The 17,740-nt window shown below is 43.7% G+C and overlaps 1 protein-coding gene across 2 annotated transcripts in view; it reads right to left on the reverse strand.

Moving 5' to 3' along the window:
- The window catches only part of ZDHHC2 (zinc finger DHHC-type palmitoyltransferase 2), a 70,316-nt gene extending 52,972 nt beyond the window's left edge, over positions 1-17,344 (reverse strand). The window contains exon 1 of one of the 2 annotated variants that reach the window (XM_058720091.1): positions 17,098-17,344. In XM_058720091.1, coding sequence (XP_058576074.1) covers positions 17,098-17,224 — 127 coding nt within the window. In that variant the 5' untranslated portion in view covers positions 17,225-17,344. Of the gene's footprint in view, positions 1-2,125; positions 2,268-17,097 lie in introns of those variants that run through there. The other variant, XM_058720092.1, reaches the window with a different exon arrangement.
- Between the last annotated feature and the right edge of the window lie 396 nt (positions 17,345-17,740).

The raw sequence follows: 17,740 nt of genomic DNA on the forward strand, positions 1-17,740 counted from the left end.
GAGCCCGACAAGGGGCTTGAACCCAAGAACCATGAGATCATGACCTGAGCAGAAGTCAGACGCTCAACCGACTGAGCCACCCAGGGGCCCCTAAACAAGTGATTCTTTAAACTATATTTTCTTTTCCTGCTCCTTCCAGAGCTCCTTTCTTGCCAATTTGTCCCCACCTGCACCCCGCCCCCACGCCCACCATGCCCTGTCCAGGTTCTGAGAGAGCCTGACACACATCAGAATCTCTGTATCAGGACTGGAGCTGCATCACTGTGGGGAAAGTCAGCCTTCCCAGGTGGTTTAATGCATTCCTCCTGCCTCTAACCCAGAATTTATTTCTAACAAACTATACTGAGCTAAACCATGTGCTAGAAATTACCAAAACAACCACGCAAGACTGGAAAACCTTTCCCAGAAAATGGCACAATGCAACCTCAAAGACAAAAGATGAACCAGAGTCAGCCAGACAATATAAACCACGAGACAGGAAGTCTCTACCTTAAAAATAGGATACAGTCCAAAAGGTTATGCAAGGCATTTGTCATCTGGGTGGTGAGGCTTCCGTATTAGCCATCAAAAGCTTTTCTAATGCATAACCCACCTGCAACTATATTGCAAAATTATAAATGAACAATGTTACAAAAAATTAGAAATTCTGTGGAGAGAAGCCTTTTGAACTGCAACAACCACACTCACTTCCTTTCCACAACTATAGACAACAGCCAGGAGTCCTGGATTAGCTGGTTTGGGAAAGTACCACACACTGAGAGGCTTCAACACCAGAGAACTGTTTTCTCAGTTCTGGAGACTAAAAGTCCAAGATCAAGGTGTTAGAAGGATTGGTTTCTCCATAGGCCTCTTTCCTTGGCTTGCAGATGACCATCTTCTCTCTGTATTTCACATCATGTTAACCTCTGTACATCTCTATAACCAAATTTCCTCTTCCTAGGACACCAGTCGGATTAGGACCCACCCCAGTTAACTTAAGTATTTTAACCGAATTATTTCTTTAAAGGCTCCATCTCCAAATACTGTCATATTCTGAAATCTTGCAGGTTAGAATTTTAAGCTATGGGTTGTGGGGAGACACAATACAGCCCCTAACACTCTCCGAATAAGACTGAAGTTCAAGCAGGGTGAAGTCTGGTGAGAGTGAGAGGGCATCAGCGGGCTGGTGAGGGGCAGGAGTCCAATGTCAAGGGGTGAGAAGAAACTAAAGGAAGGGACAGTATGCTGAATGCTTACTGTATGCTGGGGATTGTACTAATATTTTTTAAATGTTTCTCTCATTTAAGCCTTATAGCATCTGTCAGGGAGGTATTATTATAATTTTAAAAGTCAGGAAGATAGTCTTACAGAGGTAAAATAACTTTTCTAATGTTATTCAAGTCATAACATATGGAGCTAGGATCTAAATATAAGTCTGCCTGACTCCAAAATTCTTTCAAGGATTCCACGTGGCCTCCTGGGCTCTGATCACACACCCCCTGGGCTTCTCTGTCCAGGACAGCCGTTCCTCCTTCGTCGCTCTCACATCCTACTGGCCGGCTTAATACCATGTGGCTACCTGTCACTTCTGATTCGGGACGCACTGGAGAGCAGGGTTTAAAATGTCCTCTTTGTCACCCTTCTTCCAGCAACTAACTTAAACACAACCTAGAACCAGATCGTTTTACAAACTTTGGACACAAATAACTTAAATATTTGGTCATATTTCAGGGTAGTAGTTGGACCTTGGCTTTCCTGAGTTCTCAATTCAGGAACTGGGGAGGACACTGAACCTCGGGCCCCTAGGACAGGAGTGAGACAGCGATGCAGGAAAGATTAGGAGATGGAACAGGGGTTTGCTGATCCCTCGTCAGCAGTAGCGGGAAAGAAAGATCATTTTTGAGGTCAGCACTCCCCAGCGCACACACCCCTATGGTACGTCTCCCACTTGTAGAAACTGGCCATGAAGACAGACACAACTTTCATCTCTCCTGAAATGGTAATTTGTATTTCTTACACAACAAAATCCTCCCAGTTAGAAGTATTTTTCTCTCTCTCAAGAATCTATTTTAGCAACTTGACCATATCACTGCTCCAGATAGCTAAGAAGCTCTAATCTACAGAAACAGTATAAAATGCAACTTACCCAACTGAAAGCTGGGAACACGCACTTGAATCATTAAGAATGTGTAGGTCTTTCAATACCTCAATTTTTAAAGGGAAGTCCCATGATTTTAACTTTGTCCCATGATTATGGCCCTGAAAAACTTACTGCCACTTTCCCCTTGGCGAAGAGGAGGGCAACTCCTAAATCACGGACTGTACTAAGCAGTGCAGTTAAATAAGGAAATCTGATCTCAGGGTTGGTCCCTTGATCTTTGTGTCCTCCTTTCAAGGCTTACTCAATGGAATCCTATAATCCCCAGTCTCAAATTAAAATAGAAGAGATTCCCCGTGCCAGCAAGTTGTGCAGATCTCAGTGCACACAGAGTTACTCATCCTGTTAGAGAGAATCGTATGGGCCCTCCCTCTTCCACACATGGCCATAATCACCTCAAATACCTACAGTGCCTGGGTCTTTTCAAGACCAACTGCCTCTCTTTCCAATTCCAGATGCCCTTGTTTGGGTTGGGCCTGGCAGGCATGGCTGATTCCTGTGAACCACGCAAGGCTCTAGGAGACACCACACCCCCTGCAAAGTCCCACCTGGTTCCCGCATAAGGGTTGTCCACTATGAGGAAGACAGTCAAATAGGGATTTCAGATCCTGAAAACGTTTCCTACACTGGTCAGAAACAAGGTTGTCAAGTTGGAGGGGCGTTCATGATTATACTGTCCAACGTGAACTATCACCTTTCCTACACGTTTATATACATATTTATTTATGGGTAGCAAGCAAAAATGCCACTTGCGGTGTGGTTATTTCGGCACTTAAAAATGCGTATGATAATACAGAGATAATTGTTGTAGTATATCTTTAATGTCATTAGGTCAATCTCATGATCTGGTAGAATCATCACAGAGGACAATACTGAGAGTGTTTTGTCTTCACTACCAACCATAAGCTGTCTTGATTAAGTAGAAAAATTAATGCTTATTTGCTTCTACAAGGAAACGGGCAACCTTCTAAAACCTCCTGCAGTTAGCAACTACATGTCGAGTACTAAATGACCAGGGTACCTATTACACAGTGCATTAATACGTTTAAAAATTGAACAAATATTTCTACGCTTGTGTAAATTCTTTGGCATTTATGCAGTACTCCAGAGGAAGGAACCGTAGAAAGCTGTGATTCCAACCTTTGTGTCTACGAGGCTCATCAGAATAGAATTCACAGCAGCACCCCTGAAGGGAGAAATCAAAAGATTTAAAACAACATCAGCACCAGCAATAATTCCTGCAGTATTGCACTGGGTCACAATGTCTATTCGCACACGCAAGGGTATCAAAGGGGGACTCATCCTTCAGTACTGAGTCACTGGGAAGCACTATTTTCTCTTGTAACTTCACGGCCACATATTCACATAGTAAACCCACACACACAATCTTTCTTTGATCTCAGCTTGAATTAGTACTTCCCTTCTTACTTGCAAGCAGCCATCCCTTTGCCCTAGACTGCAATTACTCACACGGCACCAGCAGTCTCCACCTGACAGTAACTGCAGCAATGTATATTCAGTTGCAGCAAATTTGATACAATTTGACATAATCATAAACTGGCAGTCCGCAGATGAAAAATCTTCACTGCCTCTGCTGTATGATCCATTATATTACAATAGTGCAATAGTATACAAATACCGCCAATCATATGGCAGACATATTCATTCATTCATGTACGTAGGAAGTTCTAAAATTTGTGTACAGAATTGAGTAAGACAGTCATCAATATTTGGACTGAGTCTCTTCCTTGCTCATTGTGTGAGCTGCATCCTGTTTCCTGCCTGGATCTCTCCCCAGTTGTACGTACTGATTTTTGCTTCTGTTTGTAAACCATTTTCACTTACCCTAGACCTGCAGGCAATACCGATTCGTGAATTGTGTAGTCCCTGTATGGTGGGTAAGGATCTAGTTCATGATTAGTACCGTAGGTTACTGAAGCATTCATAGAAACAGGTAAGTTTCCCCCACTTCTCCCCGCCAACTCATGTTACCAAGTGTATATACCATTTACACTTGTGAACTTGTTGCTTTTTAAAAAGATAAAATTTCTACCAGTTAGCATTAATGTTCTGGCTACTCAAAAACTGTTGGTGAATTTTAGGCTATGTACAGTGGGCCAGCAGCTCTCAACATCTCTGCCTTGGGCGGACCTGATGGCCAGCATTTCATGAGGGACACACTCTCCAGGAATGAAGGCTGCCTCATGGGCAAAACGGGATTATTCACAATTCCCAGACCACCAACTTTCCTGCTGGGCCATAAGGACAAGGCAGTTAAAAACTGTTACAGTGACATTGGTATGGACCTCACAGACACCTCTGGAGACTTTCAAATCTGGATGTTTACAAGGGCATACATATACAGGCTTCTCTGGAATCACACTTTCATAAAAAATCACCTGCTAGGAAAACTGTATGCTGATCCTCAAAAAACAAACAAACAAACAAAAATTAAACTACCATATAATCCAACATTACATTTCTGGGTGTATACCCAGAAGAATTGATCTCAGGGACTTGAACAGGTATTCACTTGCACACCCATGTTCAAAGCAGCATTGTTCAGAATAGCCGCAAGGTGGAAACAACCTAAATATTCATCAACCAATGAATGGATAAATAAAACGTGGTCTATACATACAATGCAATATTACTGATCCTTAAAGAGGAATGAAATCCTGACACACGCTGCGACACGGATGAACCTTGAAGACATTATGCTTAAGTGAAATAAACAGACACGAAAGAACAAATACATGATCCCACTTGTGTAAGTTACCTAGAAGAGTCAAATTCATAGAGACAAAAAGTAGAATGATGGTTGCCAGGAGCCAAGGGGAGAATGGGGACTTATTGCTTCATGGAGACAGAGTTTCAGTTGGAGAAGATGAAAAAAATGCTGGAGATGGATGGTGATGGCGGCCCAGTCATGTGCATGCACTGAATGCCACTGAACAGCACACTTAAAACTGTTAAAATGGCAGATGGCGGGGCGCCTGGGTGGCTCAGTCGGTTAAGCGTCCGACTTCGGCTCAGGTCATGATCTCACGGCTCGTGAGTTCGAGCCCCACGTCGGGCTCTGTGCTGACAGCTCAGAGCCTGGAGTCTGCTCCGGATTCTGTGTCTCCTTCTCTCTCTGCCCCTCTCCTGCTCATGCTCTCTCTCTCTCAAAAATAAACAAACATTTAAAAAAATTTAAAAAACAAATAAAATAAAATTGCAGATGGCTACAAAAGTACATTTATTATGTTATAAATATTTATTTAACATATATATATTTAAAAAAATTTTTTAAGCTTATTTATTTATAAGAGCAGGGGAGGGGCTGAGAGAGAGAGAGAGAGAGAGAGAAAGAGAGAGAATCCCAAGCAGACGAGGGGTTCAATCTCACAAACTGTGAGATCATGACCTGAGCCAAGATCAAACTGGACTCAACCTACCAGCCACCCAGGAGCTCCTGAGTCATATATATTTTACCACAATAAAAAGTTTTAAAAAATCACTTGCTCTAGAGCCTATACTCAAACTGAGAAATTAAGGTAATATCCAACTCGAGCTAAAGTTTTCTTTCTCACGTCTGGCTGTTTCCACAATTAAGGGTTTTTGTTCTTTAATCTTTTCAGAAAAAGGAACCTCAGAAGTGGTAAACAGAGAAAAAACTCTGCTGAGACGTAGATGTCTGGCTAGGCATTTCCAGTGAAATGCTTCATTCATGAGCCTTCCCAGATTCTCAGTGCTTGGGATTCAAAAGAATGTCTGGGCAAAACTACAAATTCCACTCCTTCCTGACCTTCTCAGTCAATAGGAGGTGGATGAAACTGAATGGAAATCCAAGGACCTCAAGGGGCTTGGACATCCACTTCATACACATATCGGTCTTGGACTGTTAGCCTTAACTCAAAGTTAAATTAGGTGCAGCATACTCTGTTCAACAAGGAGGGGCGCAGGGAAAGGGGAGTTGAAACATTTAGAAGATCTTCCTTTTTTTAATCTAAGAGGGATAAAAAAAAATGTCAGCATGTCACGGGGAGATTTCAGTCATCTGAAAACTATTAAAACAGTCTGAGTGCTTCGAGCAAAATGCATTTCACTTTTCAGTGATTATTTTAACTAGTGCTAATATTTCATATGTTCTAAATTATTTCTAATTGCTCTTTTAAATTTTCAAATGGATTCTACAATTAGTTTTATCAAAATTCTTATTACAGATGATTATACTTCAATATCCAGAAAGGGGGGAAAAAAGGTATTTGATTGTTGAATTTGTTTTTTATTAATTTTTTTTTTCAACGTTTTTTATTTATTTTTGGGACAGAGAGAGACATAGCATGAACGGGGGAGGGGCAGAGAGAGAGGGAGACACAGAATCGGAAACAGGCTCCAGGCTCCGAGCCATCAGCCCAGAGCCTGACGCGGGGCTCGAACTCACGGACCGCGAGATCGTGACCTGGCTGAAGTCGGACACTTAACCGACTGCGCCACCCAGGCGCCCCTTGATTGTTGAATTTGTGTCTTAGTTTGCTAGGGATGCCGTAACAAAGCGCTGCTGACTGGGTGGCCTAAACAATAAAACATTTATTTTCTCAAAGTGCTGGAAGCCAGAAATCTGAGATCAAGATGTCGGCAGGCTGGGTCTCCTCCGAGGCCTGGCTCCTTGGCTTGTACACAGCCATCTTCTCCCTGCATCTTCACATGGTCTTTCCTGTGTACCTGTGTCCAAACTTCCTCCAACGAGTATGAGAACTCATCCTAATGACCTAATTTTAACTTAACTACGTCTTTAAAGGCTCTCTCTCCAAACAAAGTCAGATTCTGAGTTCCAGAGGGTTAGGGTTTCAACATGAATTCGGGGGGAGTGAGGGAGGGAATTCAGCCCATAACTGGAAACCATAAAAATATTACAAAGCTGTTTATGAACATCTGAGTGATCAAATAATAAAAAGGTAAAAGAGATAATACTCTCATAAAGGATTCACGTTCTTTGATGCCTAAAATGTCTACCGGGCTCACAAAAGGCTCAAATAAACACGTTTAATTTGTCTCCTTTCATTTAAGCAAAAGTAAGTATCGAATACTATTGTCTACAATCCTCTGTGTCAGGGAGACATTGTTAGGGTGCTCATTAAATTTTCTGTGGATTATCTACATATAATAAGAAAGTTCAGCTTGCCTAATAGAGTAAAGCCTTCTTAAAATTTGGATTGAATAATTTCAGATTTCCCAGCAATCCACACCCTGGTATATAGGTTTCTTTTTGATAAACTTTTAAAATTTGGGGTCTTCAGAGTAGAGTCAGTAATAAATTCAAAATAAAAAGTCAATATCCACATTATTAAATTCTCAGTTCTTATTTTCTGTGACATGTATTTGTTGATTCCTACCTACTCTCTAAGACCCCTTTCCCCCTTCCTCACCTCCCTTCCCCCCTCCCTCAAGCTTCTCCTTCTCAGTCTTCTTTGCTGGGTCCTAGTCATCTCTTGAACTCTCAATGTTTTGTCTCTACTCACTTTCCATTTATTACCCCAGGTGGGACAAATGTATCCAGTGTTAACTCTTCGAATCCATTTATATGCTGAAGATTCCCAAATGTATTCCTCCAGTCCAGACTTTCTCCTAAATGCCAAAGTCACAAATCCAAATGCTCACTCCACATCTCTATTTCAATGTTAACATACTCACCACTGGTCTAAGATCACCTCCTTCTACCTGCAATTTTTCCATCTCAGCTGACTGCCATCCTTGAGGGTGTTTAGCCCCAAAACACTGGAATCCTATTTACTCTTTTTTTCCCACAACTCAGGTAAATAGGTCTGGAAATTCTGTGGTTACTACTTTGAAAATACATCCACTACCCCCATTATGGTCTGACATACTATTTTTTCTCACCTGGACTGATGAAGTAGTCTACTTGTTACACAGCAGTAGGAACGATCTTTAAACATAAGTCAGAGTACGTCACTGTAGTACTCAACATCCTGCAATGGATCACTTCTCTCACCCCAAAATCTTCCCAGTGGTCTACGGGGCTTTATATAATCTCTGCCTTTTCCACACCCCTTCGACCTTGTCACCTATGTCTCTTGCCCCATTCCCTCCTCTCCAGGCAAAATGATCTCCTTATTCCTCCTCTAACTGCTTGCAGACTCCTGTCTTAGGACTTTCAGCTGGACTGTTCCATCTCCCTGTGATGCATTTCTTCCTCACACCAGCATGGTTCAATCCCTCAGCATCTCTAAGGTTATTGCTCAAATTTCATGAGCGCCCTTCCCCCCACTGCTACCATATTTAAAATGTGAATCTTCCACTGGCATTCCCAATCCTCTTTGCCTTGCTTTTTGTCATGACACTTAGGTCATAGAAGCTACTTATTTAGGTTTCTTATTTGTTCTCCCTACCCCTGCAACTAGAATGTTAACTTTTAGAGCAGCAAATATTTTTGAATGAATGAATAAATTAAAAGGGCATTCTTTAAATCATGGATGGTTGAAACGTACTCAATTCTTGGATTTGGCAATTATTTGTTAAATGCACGTTTGGGGGGGCCTATAATGAATCCTTACTCCTTACCCCCTTCCAACTGACATCCTGCTCTCAGTTCTTAGCTTTTAGTATGTCCTAGTCCTGGAATAGGTGACATTTCATTAAAAATATGCTATGATCCAAGCCTGATTAAGGCAAACCGGTGTCTCTCCTTCACCCCTGCACATTCACTGACCTCCCTAGAGATGCCCTGGATAATCATTGGTCGTAGTTAAGTACATAAATCTCTTACTGTCTTTCTTCCTAAAACATGTCATATGGACTTGCCTACTTAGAAACAAATTCGATCACAGATTAGCCCCTGAAGTTTGGAGCAGGCTTATGACTTCCAGTTCGCAGCTCATAATAGAAATCTCTTACCTTGTCTGTAAGTGGTATCAGGTGTCTCTCATGACACCTTGACGTCAGCTGTTTTGCGGCAGGCTGCTTTTCCCATTTGTACCCCCAAAGTGAATAACATGTGCGGTAGAGAGACTATATTTTAAGGCACACCATCTTTCATATCCCTGCAAATTTGGTGAGAAGCCACACTTCAGATTCATCTACCTACAACTTTGAGATGACTCTTGGGCCCCCAAAAAGATCAGGGACAGACTCCTGTCTGAATTTCAAGACACCTCATTTGAAACACACCCTTCAAATATGGTGAAAATCCAATGTTTACATAATGCAACTAACACAGAGGCAGAAACTTGATTTTTTTTCTCTCTATAAGAAAATACATAACCATGACAAAGCATTTCAGTCTTCCACATTTCACTGAATTATAATCCAATAAGCCTATAAAGTTCTTGGAAATACATGAACTGCTTTTTACAAGGATTATATCTATCATAAGATGATCATGAAAACAAAGTGCCTTAAGACTGCTGTATTCTTAGGATATTGGTTTTAAAGGACATTTAAAGAACAAGTTTTTTTTTTGTTTACTGGTGTTTATTTTGCTGATGCACTCCTCTGCTCCTGTAGGGTGGCAATGCTTGTGGATAAATCCAGAGAGGTCAAATTAAGTATAACAGGAATGCTTAATTTACACTTCACAGGAGGGGAAATTTCGGGATGCCGCAGAGAAATACTGACAAAGAAATAAAACTCAATCATCTATAAAAGCCCTTCTCTGTCATTTGCATTTTTAAAATGTAATCACCAACATGTCTAAAATGAACTGCCATCAAGTACGCATTTCAGAGTGCAGAGAAGCGCTAAATGATAAATGCGGCATGTAGTTTTCGCTGAAGAGTGCCTCCAAATAAAAATGGATTTTGTAACATTTCTGGCACTAATATTGATAATTGAATTTAAAAGTCGCAGTCAGATGAAAAGTCAAGTGAGGGGAAATGCTACGCAAACGCTTCACAATGTGACATAATTCTGAAAGGAACAATTTCAAGCAATCGTGGTTTGTTACTTTACTGCTACCACATGCTTTTTAAGAAATCAGGTCACCTACCTCCTCCCTGCTGCCCTCGCCCCACCCCCTGCCCTGCAAATTCCACCTTTTTGCACTCTCAGCTTTGACTGAGATAAAAATTAAGATCTTGCGATAAATTACCCTTAAGGGAATTGAAAGATATCTCAACGATTTTCTAACGAACTATGAAAGAAATTAATTCAATTATGTCCTACTTTTATTATTAGTTCCCTGTGGTACCTCTAAGTGGTAATATAAAATCATCGGGTTCCACATCATATTGAGACTGTCTTTCCAAACAATCTTTCTTTGGAAAACTGTTTTCCCAACAGAGAACATTAAGGATCTCTGCCATGTTCTAATATATCATTCTGCAAGTTAGTATTTCTACAGTCATGACAAACAGTGCTGGGGTCTCAGGGGACTCATGAACTCACCGCTTCCTAGAGAAAAGGAGGCTGAGGGATGTGATACAGCCATCAAAATACATGAAAACAGCACTATAAATTATAAAATGTAAGTCATGCTTCCATCACGAAAAAGCACAAATTTCCCATCAAGACAAAAAGTAAAAGCAAACAAAAACATTCATGAGAATTTTCTCACTGAGAACTCATCCACGTTCATTTCTGGGGTATGTGACTTTTTTTTTTTTTTTTTTTTTTGGTCTTCCTGGCACTTCTTCCTACCATGGAAGCCAGAAAGATCAAACACCTGCTCTTGCTGAACCCTGCTGCCCGGGACACGGGCACAACAACCTCAGAGCGGCCAGCCGATGCTCCTGGAATCATCTTTACAGAGTCCTAGGGAGTGGTGGTGGTAGTTCCTGCACTCCTTGAGGGCCGCCACCAGGACGGTGGCTCCCACAAAAGGCCATTCCTCTGGTACAATGTCAGCTTCGCTTCACCCACCTGTTCTTGGGTTTTGCCTATTTTCTAAGCTAGTTTCTACAGTCTTTCCATCAATGGAAAGGAGTTGTTTTCAGGAAGTTCTCTGCTTCCTCAGGTTCATCCACCACATCACAAGCCCTGAGCTGGGAGCACAGTAAAAGCTGCCCAGGCATCAGGTAGGAAAGGACGGAGCTGAGAGAGCCACATAGTTCATAGCAGGAGCAGGAACTGCTGGTCGTAATTCTACTCCGAGATATTTACATGCGGTCAGATTCATAATATAATTAGAAATTCATTACTACTGAATGCTCTCCATCAGCTCTTTTTTTTACCTACTTTATTGATTATTCGTTCATGCTGGCCCAGCAACCAATTCGTAGGCTCATAGGAGCAGGGAATTTTGTTTTCCATTTCTGCGTTCCTACCTCTTGGCTAGGGGAGTGGCATTCTGAAAGGGAATAGCCCCTCTCCTTCTGCCCAAGCCAGACAGAAGGGTTCAGCGTTCCCCACCCCTGCCCCGAGGTACTTTTTTTCCTAGCTATTAGGAAAAGATCTCCATTAAGTTTTCCTCTAAATCACCTCCGCAGGGGAAAGGGCCTGGCACATAACACGATTCAATAATGCTTTTGAATGAACCCTACTCAAGCCCCTCTGAGGCTGACTTCTTTCTAATGTTGCGGAAATGTTCCATCCCTAGAGACGATTAATTGCCATGATTTAAGAAAGCATCCCTTTAGCTTTTGTTTAATTACTGGAAACACTGGAGCACGTATTTAATTTAACGGCATGGGTGACATTCTCAGTAAGCACTCAACAGTAAACTTTCTACAACAAGCCTTAGTTTAAATTGACTTTTTACTGCTGAATCCTATTCTTTGACTCATTTACATTATGCAATTGTGTGTTTATACATTAAAAATGGATAGAATAAGACTTATTAAAAATCACAAAGAGATCAATTCATCCAACAATTATGGAGCACCTCTACATGCTAATCACCGCGATGACTGTTGTCTCTATCATACAAGACAAGTTCTCTCTAACAAGATTTAATAGCAAGCAGTAATGCTGCGTCACCGAATACATCAAAAGAAAAAGAATTTTCTGACACACTAAATGGAACCAAGAAGGCATTAAGCAGAGTCTTCTTTTCTCCTACCTTCCCAGGGACCATTTATATGAAAGTCAAATGGTAGCACCGATCAAGAATTTGGAACATACACATTTGATTTTAGATTTGAAGAAATGTTGAGTTTTTAATCCCTCTTTCCTATAATTTAAAATCTTCAAATGATTTGAGACGCCCAAGAAGTCACACACCTGATATTACTGCGTCATTATTGTCAATGAGAAATAGTTTCTGAGTGATTTATACATTAAATATTTACATCAGTTTTCTACAGATGTACCCTCTGTGTCCTTTAAAGCTATTTTAGTAATTATAGATGGTAACACTTGTATTCACAAGATCATCTACCTGTAGTTTTTTCAAAAAAAAAGCTTTAGTGTTCTGTAATTTTTTTCAAATGATAGTTTACCAAAAACAAGACCACACTTCTATCTCTGTGTGGCTCAAATTCAACTCATGATGGAAGGTAATTTAGAGCCCCATTCAGTCTCCATCCTTGAGCTTGCAACGACCTCGAATTAATGGTCGACCATAGCTTAAGAGTATCCAAGTATTAGATTTTATATATTCTCTCCTTAAGGATGTTTGTTTAAAAGAAGGAAAACATGATTGTGTATCTCTCACACTGATCTCTAAGTATGCAGACTAATTCATCTGATTCTTGGACATCTTCAATAATCACTGTGGAATATAAGAGAATGCAATCATTTCTGAGGATTGCTTATTAATCAAGACTTGCAAAACAGTGAGTAAGCCCCCAATATTCTAATGGGCTCACTTCTTAACAAACTCCAGACTAAGCAATCTCCTGCCTAAGGGCCAAGTCTAGCCAGCCAACTATTTTTGTAAACAAACTTTCATTGCAACAGTCATACCCACTTGTGAAGGTATTGTCTGAGGCTGCCTTTTTGCTGCAACAGCAGAGTTGAGCAGTTGTAACTATCTGGCCCAAACTATACATCATTCTAAAGATCTGAAACCATTTTGTAAAGGCTGTTGGCTCACTTTTCAGCTGTGTTAACTCTTATTAAACGACAACAAAGTTTAACAGAGTTGCTAAATAACTCTAGAGAGATCTGGTGGGGGGTTTGAAGGGAAAGCGAGACATTTTAACATTTGTACCAGGGCGGCTGAAGTCACAGCTGACACCTTCATTGGTTAATTTGGAGAAAGGACACAGAGCTCCAACATTTACCTTCACCTACAGATGCCGGAGGGAGGGGGTTGGCCTAGATAATCTCTAAGCTATTCAAGCTTCATGATTGCTTCAAATGACTTAAGTAAAGCCATAAGCAAACTCAGAACCAAGAGTACACAACTGAATAATAAATGTTTCATGGCACCTGCCTGAAGTGACAGCAGGGAAGTAATACATTTTAGAAAAATGGAAACCAGGATGGCTAAAAGAGGGTATGTGGAAGTTTCTCGTACTCTTCCTGAAGCTTTTCTGTAAGTTTGCAATTGTAACAGAAAGGTATAAAGATAGTTAAAACCAATTTTGCATGTTTGCACTTAAAAGGGAAAATTTCTGTTACCCTCCTCAACAAGCGAAGTTAACACAATAACTGCCATAATGGTTTTGTAAAACATACAAAGCATGTCCGGTACGTCCATGGAACCACGCAGGGCTGAGGCTGCGGACCACCCTTATTCCAATTCTGCATCCTAAATTGTACCCTTGGTACCTGTCTTACTTTATGGAAGATGAGCTAACTAAAACCAAAGGGATCAAAATACAGAATAGACACAAAAGAAGCCGAGGTGGAGAGAACAGTAGGAAAGAGAGGGAAGGAAAGAGGAAGCAATACTGTGAATAAAAGATCCTAGTTAATCAACAAACTATATCAACACGTTCCGACTGTTCACAAGTATTAGCAGACCTCTTTGATGTTTTCTTTGGCAGAATAGGAAGGAAACTTACTGAGAACCCTTGACTCATACAATATAAATACATCCTACGTATTTTATATGTGCATATTCCAAGAAGAGATAGGACTTTAATTTTATAAAATACAAACATCACGCTAACTGAACAAGTGCCTAGAGAGCCACACACATTCACATTGTTAAATATAGAAACTAACTGTAATGAGAATCATTATCTCCGGTTTCCAAGGATACCAAGATAAGCACTACTCCTAAATTGCAGTTCATTCAGCAAAGGGCACAGAGTAATTTATATTCAGGGTCATCCTCAGCTGACAGCAGATGTAAAAGGGGGACTAGGGTAAATCACCCGGTTTATATTATTCTATTCTGTTGCCTACTCCGGTTTCCAGTTACCACCACCCTCTGGTCCCAACCCTGGCCAATGTTTTCTAGGTGAAATTTGGAAAATCTGATTGTAAATATCAACTTCCCACAGGAGAAGAACCCACAAAGGGCAGGGCAGTCTGAGATGTGATTAATGCGGGGAGGGGGGGGGGGGGTGGGTGAGGAAGGCTGGAATTCCCACTTGCTTTGTTTATGGAAAGGAGAGGAGGCTGGTTTTGTGTGTCTGTCTCACCAGTCGCCACCCCTCCCAGTGCCTCTAAAGGAACTGTACAGTTAATTTCAACTTCCCACTCAACCAAGGCTGTCTATCCAAGCTATTAGAGCTTACCACTCCTAAACTGCCATAGTTTCTAGAAGGAAATTCACCTTCAATTTGTTCTGTCTTCTAGACTCCACAATGTAGACTTTCCTATGATTACTATTTTTGTTTCTATAGTAACAAAAATATAAAAACTACTTTCTGACAACCTCAGAGATATGGCCTCGGCATCATTTATTTGTTTATTCAAGACCATTTATTGATTGCTTTCAACATGACAGGCATCGTACTCGGGCAGACAGGCAGTGACAAGAGATGATAGGAAACTTCACTTTGGATCACCTGGGAAATAATAACAGGCCATGTCATGTAGGCAGTTTAAAAAGAGGGATTCTCCCTCTTAGTCAAATTTTCACTTACTACAATGGTGATATAGATTTCATGGACATTTTAGATTTATCTTAAACTATCAGAAAGTATATATAGGGGCGCCTGGGTGGCGCAGTCGGTTGGGCGTCCGACTTCAGCCAGGTCACGATCTCGCGGTCCGTGAGTTCGAGCCCCGCGTCAGGCTCTGGGCTGATGGCTCGGAGCCTGGAGCCTGTTTCCGATTCTGTGTCTCCCTCTCTCTCTGCCCCTCCCCCGTTCATGCTCTGTCTCTCTCTGTCCCAAAAATAAATAAAAAAAAACGTTGAAAAAAAAAAAAAAAAAAAAAAAAAAGAAAGTATATATAAAAATCTGATCCCAATGTAACTATGATTTTTTCATCTATTCTTCCCCTATTACCTATCTATCCAATACGGTAAGACTTCCCACATAGCACTTGAGCCAGGATGGAGGTAGCTGCAAGCAGAGAAAAGGTCTGCCTGCCTTCAAAGGCTTCCTGCTGATGGATAGGACACAATGGATCAGGCTAAGCTTCTTAGCTTAATGTGATGATGGAGGGAAATAAGCGCCTGTTTTTTGTTGCTGTTGTTTCTTACATGTTTATTTATTTTTGAAGGAGAGGGAGACAGAGCATGAGCAGGAGAGGGGCAGAGAGAGAGGGAGACACAGAATTCGAAGCAGGCTCCAGGCTCTGAGCTGTCAGCACAGAGCCCAATGTGGGGCTCCAACCCACAAACTGGGAGATCATGATCTGAGCCAAAGTTAGACACTAAACCAACTGAGCCACCCCGGACCCTCCTTTAAAAAAACAAACTTTTTTTTACTACTCAACCCTTTTAAAAAAAAGATTCACTGCTTTTGTACTGAAATCATTTTCACACTCAATACATAATAGTATCACATTTAAAAACTATACGAAATGGGCAGTTAGTCTCAATTCTCTTAAAAGTTGTGTCGGTCATTATTTTGGTATACTATCGTGACACCTATTTCTTACAAGGAGCAACATTTTGAGGTAAGATGGCTTCAGACAAGATTCTATGAGTCTTGAAAGTTCTGAAATGCTTTAAGTTGATAAGGTCGAATTAAACAGGCTACTATTTAACCTTTCTCCTTGTCCCACCAGAAGCTAGAGCTCTGTATGGCAAAAACGTAGGCACTTTCTCTGGTGAAACGACAAACACAAAAAAGCATTCACAAGTCCCCGGCAGAAAGGTCATCCTCTTTTCTTTTCTGACAGCACAGACCAGCTTTCACAAACCTCTGAAGGCAGAAGCCTGCTCACGGCTATGACTGTAACGTCTAAACTACGGTCTTGCGTATTGCACACGTCTTGGAGAATACTTTCTGATGGCTCGCCCGCCTTCAGCCTCCTGAGGACTAGAAAGTGTACAACTGGCAATCCCCAAATGATAAAAGCAAAAACAAACGACAAAAACAAACACCCAAAAGCCCCTGAGAGCTGTCACAATTTTTTTTTTTTTTAGTGGATTAAGGACAACCAGGAAAGGACAGCTCTGACACCCGAGGCCGAGGCCACCACCCCCCGCTTGGGTCTGGCGCAGCCCGAATCCTGGGCCCAGCCTGGAGCCCTCCAGCCTCCAGCGCAGCCTCCGCGGGCCTCACCTCTCGGCGGAGGCTGCTGGCAGCGGGCACCGCGGTTCTCCCCGGTTCGGTCCCGCCGAGGTAGGGGGGTGTGGCTGGGGTGGCCGCGGCTAGCGGAAGGCGGAGGGGCGGCTCGGCTGCGTACTCGGCGGAGTAGAGGTGACACCGTAACCGGAGTTGTAAGGGGGAGGCGAGGGGAGCGGAGCGAGGCTGCCCGGACGCCGGCTTCGGCCGCCGCGGCAGCGCCGGGGTGGGGGACGCGGGGGCGCACGGGGGTCTCGGGGTGCGGAGAGTGTCAGCGCCGCTGGGTGCGTCGGGGTCCCGGCGTCCCGGGACGGTCGAGGTGGCCGCGTTGCGGACGGAGGGCGCGCGGGGAGGCCGCCCACAGGTCGGCGCCCTCCCTCCGGGGACCCGCGGGGTGGGCCGGGGGCCGCGGGGGTCCGTGCGGGCGCGGCGCGCACTCACCTATGCACAGCTGGATGGCGTAGGCGTAGTAGGACCAGCCGAGCAGCAGGCTGATGAACACCACCGGGATCCAGTAGAGCACCCGCCGGCACCGCCGCCTGACGCTGCCCGGGCCCGAGGGCGCCATCTTCCAGCCGCATCCACCTGCCCAGCTCCGCCGCCGCCGCCGCCCGCGGGCCTGGCTCCGGGGCGGGCTGGCCGCGCCCCGCGCTCCCGGCGGGACGGGCCCGGGGGCGGCGGCCGGTTGCGCTGCGGCCACTGCCGCCGCCGTGGCGCTAAGTCCCCATCCCGCAGCCCCGAGCCAGCGCCGCGGACTCCCGGCTCCTCAGCCCGGGTGGAGGCGGAGGCAGCGAGAGGAGGGCGAGGAGGAGGAGGAGGAGGAGGAGGAGGTGGAGGAGGAGGAGGAGGGGCGGGGGGGAGGGCGAGGAGGGGGAGGATCGGAAGGAGGAGGCGGGAGTCTCCGCCCCGCCCCCGCCCGTCCCCGCCCCTCCGTTCCCCGGCTGCCTCCTCCCGCCGGGCCCGCTGCGCCCTCGGGCGGCCACCCCTGCGCCCCGGGGCCCCTCGCGGCCCCGCGCCCCCTCGCCGCTGCCCCCCCCCCCCACCAGGGGCGCCCGCGGTGGGAGTGAAGGAGCCCATCTCGGCC

The sequence above is a fragment of the Neofelis nebulosa genome, chromosome 3, assembly GCF_028018385.1.
Source record: "Neofelis nebulosa isolate mNeoNeb1 chromosome 3, mNeoNeb1.pri, whole genome shotgun sequence".
In the NCBI taxonomy this organism is placed as follows: domain Eukaryota; kingdom Metazoa; phylum Chordata; class Mammalia; order Carnivora; family Felidae; genus Neofelis; species Neofelis nebulosa.